This window comes from Oncorhynchus nerka, linkage group LG22 (genome assembly GCF_034236695.1).
Source record: "Oncorhynchus nerka isolate Pitt River linkage group LG22, Oner_Uvic_2.0, whole genome shotgun sequence".
NCBI classification, from domain to species: Eukaryota; Metazoa; Chordata; class Actinopteri; order Salmoniformes; family Salmonidae; genus Oncorhynchus; species Oncorhynchus nerka.
In genome coordinates, this window is record NC_088417.1 from 22443417 (window position 1) to 22458416 (window position 15000).

At 44.0% G+C, this 15000-nt stretch overlaps 1 protein-coding gene and 1 pseudogene across 1 annotated transcript; both read right to left on the reverse strand.

Moving 5' to 3' along the window:
- Positions 1 to 2706: 2706 nt before the first annotated feature.
- On the reverse strand, positions 2707 to 3449 carry LOC115104508 (toll-like receptor 13; the record flags this gene model as incomplete). Its single annotated transcript, XM_065006797.1, is given in 3 exon segments — positions 2707 to 3118; positions 3198 to 3335; positions 3337 to 3449. Coding segments are annotated over 3 exon segments (663 nt in total), but the record flags the coding sequence as incomplete, so codon positions are not given.
- Positions 3450 to 4971: 1522 nt separating this feature from the next.
- On the reverse strand, positions 4972 to 9099 carry LOC135563699 (slit homolog 3 protein-like; annotated as a pseudogene).
- Positions 9100 to 15000: the final 5901 nt, after the last annotated feature.

Consider the following 15000-nt stretch of genomic DNA (forward strand, 5'->3'; position numbering starts at 1 on the left):
ATGCAGGTAATACATGAAACACAACAGCAGGACACACTGTGTGCGCTGCTGTTTCTAGATGCCGAGAAGGATTTGACAGGCTTGAATGGCAGTACTTGTGGGCTACCTTGGAGAAATTTGGTTTGGGAAAGAATTTTATCGATATGGTTTGTGTTTTATATGCTAACCCTGTTGCTATGGTTTCTACTAATGGCGTGCGCTCAAGTTCATTCCCTATTTTTCGGGGATGTAGACAAGGGGACGGCCTATCCCCAACTATATTCATTATGTCGCTACAGCCGTCAGCACTACATCTAAGGCAGAATGTAGTTGCTTCTCCAACACTGATGAAATCTTCCTCTCATATCATATCACTATATGCGGATGATATTCTCCTCGTAAAGGAGGGGAGGAGTGGGACTAGACGGGACACTCATATATATGACAGATATCTAGAATTCAATCTCATATTTATTATCCACATTTGAAGAATTCAAATTGCTGTCCGGGTATGAAATAACAAAATCAGCATTATTGTTAATGAATGAAGTGGCCAAGGAAGTTTCACTTCCCTCAACAATTCCTATGAAAACACAGTCCACTTATTTGGGTATTAGTATACAAACATCTCTACATGGTCGGTCTGGTGAAGTTTAATTATGAGAACATTTACAAGGAGGTTAAACGAGATTTAACCGTTTTGGAGAAGTTGCCTTCTCCTTTACAAACTAGGGTCGTTTCCATAAAGGTGAATGTGTTGCCATGTATTAGTTTCCTGGGCATGATGATCCCACTCCCTCCACCAGTAGACTATTGGGGAAGGATTGATAAACGTATGAGGATCCCACTCCCTCCACCTGTAGACTATTGGGGAAGGATTGATAAACGTATGATGATCCCACTCCCTCCACCAGTAGACTATTGGGGAAGGATTGATAAACGTATGATGATCCCACTCCCTCCACCTGTAGACTATTGGGGAAGGATTGATAAACGTATGATGATCCCGATCCCTCCACCTGTAGACTATTGGGGAAGGATTGATAAACGTATGATGATCCCACTCCCTCCACCTGTAGACTATTGGGGAAGGATTGATAAACGTATGATGATCCCGATCCCTCCACCTGTAGACTATTGGGGAAGGATTGATAAACGTATGATGATCCCACTCCCTCCACCTGTAGACTATTGGGGAAGGATTGATAAACGTATGATGATCCCGATCCCTCCACCTGTAGACTATTGGGGAAGGATTGATAAACGTATGATGATCCCACTCCCTCCACCAGTAGACTATTGCGGAAGGATTGATAAACGTATGATGATCCCGATCCCTCCACCAGTAGACTATTGGAGAAGGATTGATAAACGTATAATGATCCCACTCCCTCCACCTGTAGACTATTGGGGAAGGATTGATAAACGTATAGGTAAATACCTTTGGAATGGCAAACATCCGAAGATTAGGTTTGAGGTGTTACAACGACAGAAGTGTAATGGTGGACTTGCATTAAAACATGTTTTTTATTTACCACCAATCTCTCCAATTACGCCCACTTAGATCATGGTTTGATCAGTCTACATCAGTCTCTTGGAGAACTATTGAAGAATAACTTTTTTCACCTACTAGATTGCAGGATGTGTTATATTCTGGTATATCTAATAAGAAATGCATGCTGTATTTTGGTCCTATGAATTCTAATACAACACAGAATTTTAGGAAGGTTGAGAAGTGTGTAGGTGTTAACTGTAAATGGCATCTCCATACACCTCTATGGCATAACAAGGCTATCACTTCCGGTAATAAACCTTTTGAGTCTAGAGCCTGTTCTGCAAAAGGGGTCAATAATCTAGGGGATATATTCAACTCAAAAGGGTGTTCTTAGTTTTCAGGAACTTCGTCTTCGTTTTGATTTGCAAGGGTCATCATTCTTTCTATATCCTACGGTCAGCACTTCGTGCCTGTGGGGTACCACGAGGTACACGTTTGGGAAGGCACCCAGTGATAGAGTGGATATTTACATTCCAGTCCAGAGGTTTAGTCAGCTATTAATGCTCATCTCAACGATTAAAGCAGAAAGATCTCTCATTGGTTAAAGCATGGGTAAATGATTTGACTGTTGATGATGAAGCTATTGATTTGGCGAATGTCCGGGAGAATATATTTCACTCAAATAACCCGAACAAATACTTAATTTAAAACAAACTTTGTCATAGATCTTACTGGACCCCGCTTGTAAGATTTCATGCAAAACAGGCTCAAAGCCCATACTTTACCTATGGAAAGTAGCCGCCTCAAATCTCTAAACTGTTGGATGTGATGTAAAATGCTTACTTGATATTATTCTATTAGCAAATAACTTTGCTGTATATATTCTAGTGTAGCGCTTGTTAAATGTAGTGTAGCGCAGTATGTTTGAAATGGGTAGGAAGGTGTTTAAGTACAAAAAAAGGGGGGAACATTTTCATTTGATGTTTATGATTGGGTCACCAGGGCAATGCAAAGACAATTGTTCACCAAAACAAAAGCTAAAAACAACAACCAATAGTTAACAAACTAGGTGAATAGAAATCAACACATGTAACTAAGCAAGTGTAGGCCTATTAAGTCCTTAGAATGACTAACATTAACGAATGCTAATTCTAAATCAATCATTTAATATATAGAATTCATGTTTAAAAGTAAAACCAAAAATAGAATATAAAATCAGAGCATGACAGTTTTCAATGTCCCCGTCTCTCCACCCCGGTGAGAATGGTGACATGGAGATAAGCCAGGAAGAGGTAGTAGGCATATACCACCTGCCACCTCAGGAGATGATAGATAAAGGACCCCAGCAGGGTGAGGAGGACCAGAGAAGTGGTTGAGATGAAGTAGAAGATGCCTAGGTCCACTGAACAGGAGTGGGTGTCCAGGTCCAACAGTTTAGTGTCCTTGAGATCGTCTGGATAGCTACATGGATAGTCATGGGCATAAGCAACTTGTGTTTGGTTGTTGCTCTCAGCCCATTGAACAAACCAAGCATTTCTGCAGTCACAAATGAAAGGATTCCTTTGCATATCCAGGAGAGTTAAGGCTGGGAGAGAGTGCAACACTGTCTCATTGGTCCATGTAATTTAATTATGTCTCACTTCTTCTTAGGCGATTGTTTGAGGATGGCGCCCCATATCAAAATATTTTTATGAAAAAAAGGGGCCTAGCCCTAAGAAGTTTTAAGAAACAGACTTGAGTGAGTTTGGCTTCTATGAGAAAATCTAATGACTCAAGTTCAGTTTTGGAGATGGTGAGTCTTTTGAGCTTGGGGCATGGGTGAAAGAGCTGTGGGGAGAGGGCTTTGAACCAATTCTGGCTGGGACAACAACTGGGGTGTGTGAATGAACATGTCAGGGTACAGGGACATAATATGAAGATTCCCTGCTTGGAACTCTAACATTTTCAGACCTTCAAGAAAGTTGGAAGGTAGATAAGACAATCATATACAGATGAAGTCGGAAGTTTACATACACCTTGGACAAATACATTCAAACTCTGTTTTTCACAATTCCTGACATTTAATCCAAGTAAAAATTATCTGTCTTAGGTCAGTTAGGATCACCATTTAATTTTAAGAATGTGAAATGTCACAATAATAGCAGAGAGAATGATTTATTTCAGCTTTTATTTCTTTCATCACATTCCCAGTGGGTCAGAAGTTTACATACACTCAATTAGTATTTGGCAGCATTGCCTTTAAACTGTTTAACTTGGGTGAAACGTTTCGGGTTGCCTTCCACAAGCTTCCCACAATAAGTTGGGTGAATTTTGGCCCATTCCTTCTGATAGAGCTGGTATAACTGAGTCAGGTTTGTAGGCCTCCTTGCTCACACATGCTTTTTTTAGATCTGCTCACACATTTTCTATAGGATTGAGGTCAGGGCTTTGTGATGGCCACTCCAATACCTTGACTTTGTTGTCCTTAAACCATTTTGCAACAACTTTGGAAGTATGCTTGGGGTCATGTCCATTTGGAAGACCCATTTGTGACCAAGCTTGAACTACCTGACTGATGTCTTGAGATGTTGCTTCAATATATCCACATGATGCCATCTTTTTTGTAAAGTGCACCAGTCCCTCCTGCAGAAAAGCACCTCCACAACATGATGCTGCCACCCCGTGCTTCGCGGTTGGGATGGTGTTCTTCGGCTTGCAACCCTCCCCCTTTGTCCTCCAAACATAACAATGGTCATTGTGGCCAAACAGTTCTATTTTTGTTTCATCAGACCGGAGGACATTTTTCCAAAAGGTACGATCTTTGTCCCCATGTGCAGTTGCAAACCGTAGTCTGGCTTTTTCATGGCGGTTTTGGAGCAGTGGCTTCTTCCTTGCTGAGCGGCCTTTCAGGTTATGTCGATATAGGACTCGTTTTACTGTGGATATAGATACTTTTGTACTCGTTTCCTCCAGCATCTTCACAAGGTCCTTTGCTGTTGTTCTGGAATTGATTTGCACTTTTCGCACCAAAGTACGTTCATGTCTAGGAGACAGAACGCGTCTCCTTCCTGAGCGGTATGACGGCTGCGTTGTCCCATGGTGTTTATACTTGCATATTATTGTTTGTACAGGTGAACGTGGTTTGAAAGTAGGCCTTGAAATACATCCACAGGTACACCTCCAAATTGACTCAATTCATGTCAATTAGCCCATCAGAAGCTTCTAAAGCCATGACATAATTTTCTGGAATTTTCCAAGCTGTTTAAAGGCACAGTCAATTTAGTGAATGATAAGTGAATGATAAGTGAAATAATCTGTCTGTAAACAATTGTTGGAAAAATTACTTGTGTCATGCATAAAGTAGATGTCCTAACCAACCTGCCAAAACTATAGTTTTGTTAACAAGAAATTTGTGGAGTGGTTGAAAAACGAGTTTTAATGACACCAACCTAAGTGTATGTAAACTTCCGCGTTAGGTGTTAACGTTAGCGTTAGTTCTAGGCAAATGTTGCAATTCTTCAGCCATTCCTGGACCTGTGACCAAAAACGAGCTACATATGGACAATAGCAAAATAAATGATCTAATGACTCTGCCTCCTCACAGCAGAATCTGCAGAGCTGGGAAGATTGTATCCTCCATATATATAACATTCTATTAGTTGCAAGAATTTTGTATAGTAATATATATTGAAAAATTTGAATTTGAATCTGGCGTTGTTTTGGGTATCAGTTCATAAACCATGTGCCATGGAATGGGTACATCGAATATCTGTTCCCAACTATTTTGCAATTTATATGGCACAGCTGTCAGTTTTTTGGTCCTTAAATGAAATTGGTATATGTTTTTATTTATCACACTTTTCTTTAACCATTTATGTTCTTTAATCATAAGGTGAAAGCACCAATTTGTAAGTCGCTCTGGATAAGAGCGTCTGCTAAATGACTTAAATGAAATGATAAATGAAAGGGCCGACAGACAAGTTCTTTACTTTTTCCCCCTTCTACTTGCCTCTTCCATTTTTGTGGTAATGCTGCAATTAGTTGGTTGTAATTTGGGGTAGAGCAGACATTTCTATATTTCTGTTTGCTGCAAGTGGGACATAACTCCACCAGTCCTATTTATGGTATCATTCTCTAAAATTATAATTTTTTTAAACATTTCTTCGATAAATACAGTTTTTGTAATCAATTAGTATATTTGAATTTAACCACAATATTTGTTGTAATATTTGTTCCGTCCTTTCAAGTGGATTAAACTGAAATTGCAACCAACTTTCTAAATCTTGTTTAAAAAATAAAGATATTTTGGAGATTATTTCCTTTTCAAACAACCGAAAGTGAGCAGGTGTAATCTGAATAAAGGGAAAAAGGCCCTTCCTGAATATAGGATGAGACATTTGTACCAATTGACGAGAGAACCAGTCTGGATTTAAGTATAACTTTTGTATGACTGATGCCTTTAGTGAGAGGTCTAATACTTTTAAGAAATTTAATAATTTCTGCCCACCGAATTCATATTTGCTATATAAATAGGCCCTTTTAATTTTATCTGGCTTGCCGTTCCAAATCAAATTGAATATGTTTTGTTCATATAATTTAAAAAGCAGGTCACTAGGTGTAGGCAAAAGCATAAGCAAATAGGTAAACTGTGATATAACTAAAGAGTTAATCAGGGTGATTTTTCCACAAATAGACAGGTATTTTCCTTTCCATGGTAGCAAGATCTTATCTATTTTTGCTAACTTTCTATAAAAATGTATTGGAATGAGATCATTTCTTTCTTTGGGGATTTGCATACAGAGTATGTCCACATCTCCGTCAGACCATTTAATGGGTAAACTACATGGTAATGTAAAATGTGCATTTTTTTAGTGATCCAATACGTAATATGGTACACTTATCATAATTTGGTTTTAATCCAGAGAGGATAGCAAAAGTATCTAGATCCTCTATGAGGCCGTGGAGAGATTCTAATTGTGGTTTTAAATGAAAACATGTATCATCAGCGTACAATGACACCTTAGTTTTTAAGCCACGGATTTCTAATCCCTTAATATTATTGTTTGATCTAATCTTAGCAGCTAACATTTAGATGGCAATAATAAATAGATATGCCGATAATGGACAACCTTGTTTTACTCCTCTGTGCCAGGCTATATTAATGAGATTATATTGTCCTATTTTATCCAGCCCCAGAGATGCTAACGAAAAGTTGATGCTGCTCAAAATCCTCAGAAAATACCTGTCCACTACATCCCATTCCATGCTTCCATTAATGCCACAGATGTAGAGGTCTAGTTCCTTAAAATGGGGAAGTATATCTGCTGTGACACTGAAGATCTCCAGAGGATTCCTGGATAGATCCAGCTCTGTCAGCCCTATTGACCTATTTGATATTTCCTGTGACTGCAAAGAGTTCAAGCTGTTGTTCCCAATGAACAACTTCAGCAAGCTTGGCAATTGTAAAATGTGCTGAAGCTCCTTGAAACAATGCAGTTTGTTGCTGGTTAAGTTAATGATGAGCTACTTGAGATGTGGTTGTTATCCAGGTCCTTAAACATTTGGTCTGAGAGGGATGTGAGTTTGTTAAAGGACAGATTCAGCTGCTCTAGAGTCACCAGGTCTGAAAAAGACCCATTCTCAACATGAGAAATCATGTTGCTGTACATGATTAACATTTTGAGGATTGTTAGATCTTTGAAGTCCTCACTTTTTATCGGTGAAATGTTATTCTTTGCTATGTTTACAGATCTCACCAATAATGGGATGTCTGCTGGTACGGCATTGAGGTTCCTGCCATCACATAGCACAGATGTGTTTAGAGATTCCCTGATTCTGCAGTGTTTCATTGTGTAGCCATTTACTGGATTAAATAGAACCCAGAAATACAGAAGAATGCATAGAAAGAAACTCAACTGGGAATATGTAGACCCATTTCCTTTTCCTGACAAGGTTTTCCTGACATTTCAGTTCCATATAAAGGAGTTTGTTTCCTTTTTCAGAATAAGAGGTGGCTTTTCACCAACAATAGAGTCCAATGAGGTTCCTCCCAGATTCTTACTGATGTATTCAACTATAAATAAATAATAAAGGGATTTTATTTGTTTTGCTGTGGCTCTATGCACACTCACTAGACTACCCACACACTCACAGTACTATGCACACTCACTAGACTACCCACACACTCACATTACTGTGCACACTCACTAGACTACCCACACACGCACAGTACTATGCACACTCACTAGACTACCCACACACTCACAGTACTATGCACACTCACTAGACTACCCACACACACTCACAGTACTATGCACACTCACTAGGCTACCCACACACTCACAGTACTATGCACACTCACTAGACTACCCACACACTCACAGTACTATGCACACTCACTAGACTACCCACACACTCACAGTACTATGCACACTCACTAGACTACCCACACACTCACAGTACTATGCACACTCGCTAGACTACCCACACACTCACAGTACTATGCACACTCACTAGACTACCCACACACTCACAGTACTATGCACACTCACTAGACTACCCACACACACTCACAGTACTATGCACACTCACTAGACTACCCACACACTCACAGTACTATGCACACTCACTAGACTACCCACACACTCACAGTACTATGCACACTCACTAGACTACCCACACACACTCAAACACAAAAACACACACACGCATATTTATGCACACACACACGCTGCTCCTACTCTGTTTATTATCTAGTCACATGTACATACTGTATTGCTGTACCTCAACTACCTCGTATCCCTGCACATTGACTCGGCACTGGTACTCCTTGTATATAGCCTTGTTATTATGTGTGTATTTCTATTTCCTTTATTTGTTTAGCAAATATTTAACTTTTTAACATTCACATTGATGGGAATGTGCTGGTAAGTAAGCATTTCACTATGAAGTCTACACCTGTTGTATTTTATATGTGACCAATAACATTTGATATCTAATGCAGATAGAGACAAATACAATACATTTTAAGTAACTGTCATCATTTTTATTTAACTAGGCAAGTCAGTTAAGAACAAATTCTTATTTACAATAACGGCCTAGCAACATTGGGTTAACTGCCTTGTTCAGGGGCAGAAACAGATTTTTACCTTGTCAGCTCGGGGATTCGATCTAGCAACCTTTCGGTTATTGGCCCAACGCTCTAACCACTAGGCTACCTGCCGCAAAATACCAGTCTCAACCTCAACAGTGAAGAGGCGACTGGGATGCTGGCCTTCTAGGCAGAGTTCCTCTATCCAGTGTCTGTGTTGTTTTGCCCATCTTAATATTTTATTTTTATTGGCCAGTCTGAGATATGCCTTTTTCTTTGCAACTCTGCCTAGAAGGTCAGCATCCCGGAGTCTCCTCTTCACTGTTGATGTTGAGACTGGTGTTTTGCAGGTATTCTTTAATGAAGCTGCCAGTTGAGGACTTGTGAGGCATCTGTTTCTCAAACTAGACACTCTAATGTACTTGTCCTCTTGCTCAGTTGTGCACCGGGGCCTCCCACTCCTCTTTCTATTCTGGTAAGAGTCAGTTTGAACTGTTCTGTGAAGGGAGTAGTACACAGCACTGTACGAGATCTTTTTCTTAGCAATTTCTCGCATGGAAATTCTCAGAACAAGAATAGACTGATGAGTTTCATGCTTGTTAAATCATCACCTGTTTGGCGAAGTAGGCTGTGATTCGATGAGAAATTAACAGGCACCACATCGATTATATGCAACACAGGACACGCTAGATAAACTAGTAATATCATCAACCATGTGTAGTTAACTAGTGATTAAGTTAAGGTTGATTGTTTTTTATAAGATAAGTTTAATGCTAGCTAGCAACTTACCTTGGCTCCTTGCTGCACTCGCATAACAGGTAGTCAGCCTGCCACGCAGGCTCCTCGTGGAGTGCAATGTAAGGCAGGTGGTTAGAGCGTTGGCCTAGTAACCGGAAGGTTGCAAGATCAAATACCCGAGCTGACAAGGTAAATATCTGTCGTTCTGCCCCTGAACAAGGCAGTTAACCCACCGTTCCTAGGCCATCATTGAAAATAAGAATGTGTTCTTAACTGACTTACCTAGTTAAATAAAAGGTCCAAAAAAATTAAATAATAATTTTTATTTTTTTATCGTCCACAATCGGTGTCCAAAAATGCCGATTACCAATTGTTAGGAAATCTGGAAATTGGCCCTAATTAATCGGACATTCCGATTAATCGGTCGACCTCTAATGCAAGGTTAGACTGGGGAGAGCAGAGTGCCGACCACCCTACTAAAGCCAAGGTTAGACTGGGGAGAGCAGAGTGCCGACCACCCTACTAAAGCCAAGGTTAGACTGGGGAGAGCAGAGTGCCGACCACCCTACTAAAGCCAAGGTTAGACTGGGGAGAGCAGAGTGCTGACCACCCTACTAAAGCCAAGGTTAGACTGGGGAGAGCAGAGTGCCCACCACCCTACTAAAGCCAAGGTTAGACTGGGGAGAGCAGAGTGCCGACCACCCTACTAAAGCCAAGGTTAGACTGGGGAGAGCAGAGTGCCCACCACCTTACTAAAGCCAAGGTTAGACTGGGGAGAGCAGAGTGCCCACCACCCTACTAAAGCCAAGGTTAGACTGGGGAGAGCAGAGTGCCAACCACCCTACTAAAGCCAAGGTTAGACTGGGGAGACCAGAGTGCTGACCACCCTACTAAAGCCAAGGTTAGACTGGGGAGAGCAGAGTGCCCACCACCCTACTAAAGCCAAGGTTAGACTGGGGAGAGCAGAGTGCCCACCACCCTACTAAAGCCAAGGTTAGACTGGGGAGAGCAGAGTGCCGACCACCCTACTAAAGCCAAGGTTAGACTGGGGAGAGCAGAGTGCCCACCACCCTACTAAAGCCAAGGTTAGACTGGGGAGAGCAGAGTGCCGACCACCCTACTAAAGCCAAGGTTAGACTGGGGAGAGCAGAGTGCCGACCACCCTACTAAAGCCAAGGTTAGACTGGGGAGAGCAGAGTGCCGACCACCCTACTAAAGCCAAGGTTAGACTGGGGAGAGCAGAGTGCCGACCACCCTACTAAAGCCAAGGTTAGACTGGGGAGAGCAGAGTGCCGACCACCCTACTAAAGCCAAGGTTAGACTGGGGAGAGCAGAGTGCCGACCACCCTACTAAAGCCAAGGTTAGACTGGGGAGAGCAGAGTGCCGACCACCCTACTAAAGCCAAGGTTAGACTGGGGAGAGCAGAGTGCCGACCACCCTACTAAAGCTAAGGTTAGACTGGGGAGAGCAGAGTGCCGACCACCCTACTAAAGCCAAGGTTAGACTGGGGAGAGCAGAGTGCCTACCACCCTACTAAAGCCAAGGTTAGACTGGGGAGAGCAGAGCGCCGACCACCCTACTAAAGCCAAGGTTAGACTGGGGAGAGCAGAGTGCCGACCACCCTACTAAAGCCAAGGTTAGACTGGGGAGAGCAGAGTGCCGACCACCCTACTAAAGCCAAGGTTAGACTGGGGAGAGCAGAGTGCCGACCACCCTACTAAAGCCAAGGTTAGACTGGGGAGAGCAGAGTGCCCACCACCCTACTAAAGCCAAGGTTAGACTGGGGAGAGCAGAGTGCCGACCACCCTACTAAAGCCAAGGTTAGACTGGGGAGAGCAGAGTGCCCACCACCTTACTAAAGCCAAGGTTAGACTGGGGAGAGCAGAGTGCCCACCACCCTACTAAAGCCAAGGTTAGACTGGGGAGAGCAGAGTTCCGACCACCCTACTAAAGCCAAGGTTAGACTGGGGAGAGCAGAGTGCCGACCACCCTACTAAAGCCAAGGTTAGACTGGGGAGGGCAGAGTGCTGACCACCCTACTAAAGCCAAGGTTAGACTGGGGAGAGCAGAGTGCCGACCACCCTACTAAAGCCAAGGTTAGACTGGGGAGAGCAGAGTGCCCACCACCCTACTAAAGCCAAGGTTAGACTGGGGAGAGCAGAGTGCCGACCACCCTACTAAAGCCAAGGTTAGACTGGGGAGAGCAGAGTGCCGACCACCCTACTAAAGCCAAGGTTAGACTGGGGAGAGCAGAGTGCCGACCACCCTACTAAAGCCAAGGTTAGACTGGGGAGAGCAGAGTGCCGACCACCCTACTAAAGCCAAGGTTAGACTGGGGAGAGCAGAGTGCCGACCACCCTACTAAAGCCAAGGTTAGACTGGGGAGAGCAGAGTGCCGACCACCCTACTAAAGCCAAGGTTAGACTGGGGAGAGCAGAGTGCCGACCACCCTACTAAAGCCAAGGTTAGACTGGGGAGAGCAGAGTGCCCACCACCCTACTAAAGCCAAGGTTAGACTGGGGAGAGCAGAGTGCCGACCACCCTACTAAAGCCAAGGTTAGACTGGGGAGAGCAGAGTGCCCACCACCTTACTAAAGCCAAGGTTAGACTGGGGAGAGCAGAGTGCCCACCACCCTACTAAAGCCAAGGTTAGACTGGGGAGAGCAGAGTTCCGACCACCCTACTAAAGCCAAGGTTAGACTGGGGAGAGCAGAGTGCCGACCACCCTACTAAAGCCAAGGTTAGACTGGGGAGGGCAGAGTGCTGACCACCCTACTAAAGCCAAGGTTAGACTGGGGAGAGCAGAGTGCCGACCACCCTACTAAAGCCAAGGTTAGACTGGGGAGAGCAGAGTGCCCACCACCCTACTAAAGCCAAGGTTAGACTGGGGAGAGCAGAGTGCCGACCACCCTACTAAAGCCAAGGTTAGACTGGGGAGAGCAGAGTGCCGACCACCCTACTAAAGCCAAGGTTAGACTGGGGAGAGCAGAGTGCCGACCACCCTACTAAAGCCAAGGTTAGACTGGGGAGAGCAGAGTGCCGACCACCCTACTAAAGCCAAGGTTAGACTGGGGAGAGCAGAGTGCCGACCACCCTACTAAAGCCAAGGTTAGACTGGGGAGAGCAGAGTGCCGACCACCCTACTAAAGCCAAGGTTAGACTGGGGAGAGCAGAGTGCTGGGGAGAGCAGAGTGCCGACCACCCTACTAAAGCCAAGGTTAGACTGGGGAGAGCAGAGTGCCGACCACCCTACTAAAGCCAAGGTTAGACTGGGGAGAGCAGAGTGCCCACCACCCTACTAAAGCCAAGGTTAGACTGGGGAGAGCAGAGTGCCGACCACCCTACTAAAGCCAAGGTTAGACTGGGGAGAGCAGAGTGCCCACCACCTTACTAAAGCCAAGGTTAGACTGGGGAGAGCAGAGTGCCCACCACCCTACTAAAGCCAAGGTTAGACTGGGGAAAGCAGAGTTCCGACCACCCTACTAAAGCCAAGGTTAGACTGGGGAGAGCAGAGTGCCGACCACCCTACTAAAGCCAAGGTTAGACTGGGGAGGGCAGAGTGCTGACCACCCTACTAAAGCCAAGGTTAGCGGAGTAAAACGCCACTCAACCTGTTTCTTTCAGGGCTTGTCAGTCTTCCCTGCTACCACTTTCAGTCATGGTGATTTGCCGCTGTTATGGTAACTGTTCTGACATTCAAATATGCTTTGCTGATTTGAAGTGACTGTTGATTGCCGACATACTCTAGTTTCCAAAAACATTTCGAAATTGTTTCGCACTGTAGTTAGCTGTTATTTTGGTTGGCAAATTAGATTGATTTCTGTTAATTGTACTGCCCTGTCAGCCATCAACAACCACCCATCATCTTCGCACGTGAATACGCTGACAGGCCAGCGGAAAACCTTTGTTGACGTGTGGTTGGATTGGGACATTTCCCACCGCAGTAATTGGTCAAAATTACGAACCCGCTTTTGGTTGGACCCTTTTATGCGCTAAAAGTGCGGGAACTGGTCAAAATTGCGAGTCTCGCATAATATGCGCTGATTAGTTGAGTTTGCTTTGAATTATGGGATCGCAGAATCCTGGGGACTGGCAGGCAATATGCAACAACAACTGCGCATGCACAGCTAGTTATTAAAGCTGATGGTGCATTTATCATCTGTGCTCAGAAGCAGCAGTGTTGTGTCAGAACCACTAGAGGGTGATCTTGTCCTGGATTCAGACTGGTTCTGACTCCACTCTCCAGAGACAGGTCTAGAGGCACATTGTGCGTGGGCTCCACAGGGGTTACACTGAGGTCTTATATGAGCTGAAACTGACCCAAAATCTATTCTTCATTGGTCATTCTTAACAAACTTCATTATGTGTGCTGTCTGAAGCGTTGTACCAGCGATATATAAGTATTTTGTTTATAACTAACCATAAACTTCATGGTGCACATCCAGGGTTGAGTAAATTACTTTCTAAATGTAATCTGTTAGTTACTAATTACCTGTCCAGCATTATAATCAGTAACATAACTTTTAGATTACCCAAATGTAGTAACGTAATCTGATTACTTTTGGGCTGGATGTCAGAGATATGAGGCCTGACAGGTATTTCTCAGCAGTGTTGTTTTAGTCAATTGGAAAAGAATTGTCAGACATCTCTGTCTTCATGGGAGATGTGAAAACTCGGGTCAGTGAGAGCTTCGGTCTTCCTCAAAAGTATTTTCTAGGTTCCTTATGTAACCGATGTGAAATGGCTAGCTAGTTAGCGGTGGTGCGCGCTAATAGCGTTTCGATCGGTGACTTCACTCGCTCTGAGACCTTGAAGTAGTTGTTCCCCTCTGCAAGGGCCGCGGCTTCTGTGGGGTGATGTGTAACGATGCTTTGTGAGTGACTGTTGTCTGTGTGCAGAGGGTCCCTGGTTGGAGCCCGGGGACGGACTAAAGTTGTACTGTTATACTTCCTTCCACTCTTCTCTCAGATCCTCTCCTCCAATGTGTGTTACAAAGGAGACGAGGAGAGGCGACACGAGGAATCAAGGAAAGACGTTTGAGAATGAGCCCGGGTCTCCAGCCTGAATGTTCTATCCACTCAGAGCTGATACATTATTGACCATATATCTCTTGTAATATATATTAATCTCTATCCCATCCCTCTTCATGTCTCTCTCTCCAGCCCCCGCCCCCTCCTCTTTCTGTCTCTTTCTCTCTCTCTCTCTCCCACACACACACTCACACTGCACACACACACAGTGGCAGAAGCTGAGGAGGTGCATATGATATTGAAAAGAGGAACCATTACGTAACCACTTCTCTGAACAGGAAGTGGCATCATCTTGCATTGGGGGGAGAGAGAGAGAGAGCGGGAGACCATTGAGGTGAGATTGACACATGGATATAATGTGTTAAAGGTGAGAGTTCTATTGAACAAAACAGGCTTGCTTCAAAACCACATGTTCATGCCATGAATGTTCAGTTTGTTTGTTTGTGTGTGTGTGTGTGTGTGTCACTGCACCAGTCTGACTCCAATCTGGTTTCTCAGTCCCCCCCTCCCCCCCTCCTCTCCTTGCCCAGCACCTTCTTCTTATTGGATGACCTAGTGGGGTTGCCAAGGAAACATCTGTGGTGGGGCGAAATGTGGGGTGCAGCTTTTTGAATGGGCTTCAATCACACATTCACACATGCATCCACTTTCTGGCACACACACACACACACACACACACACACACACA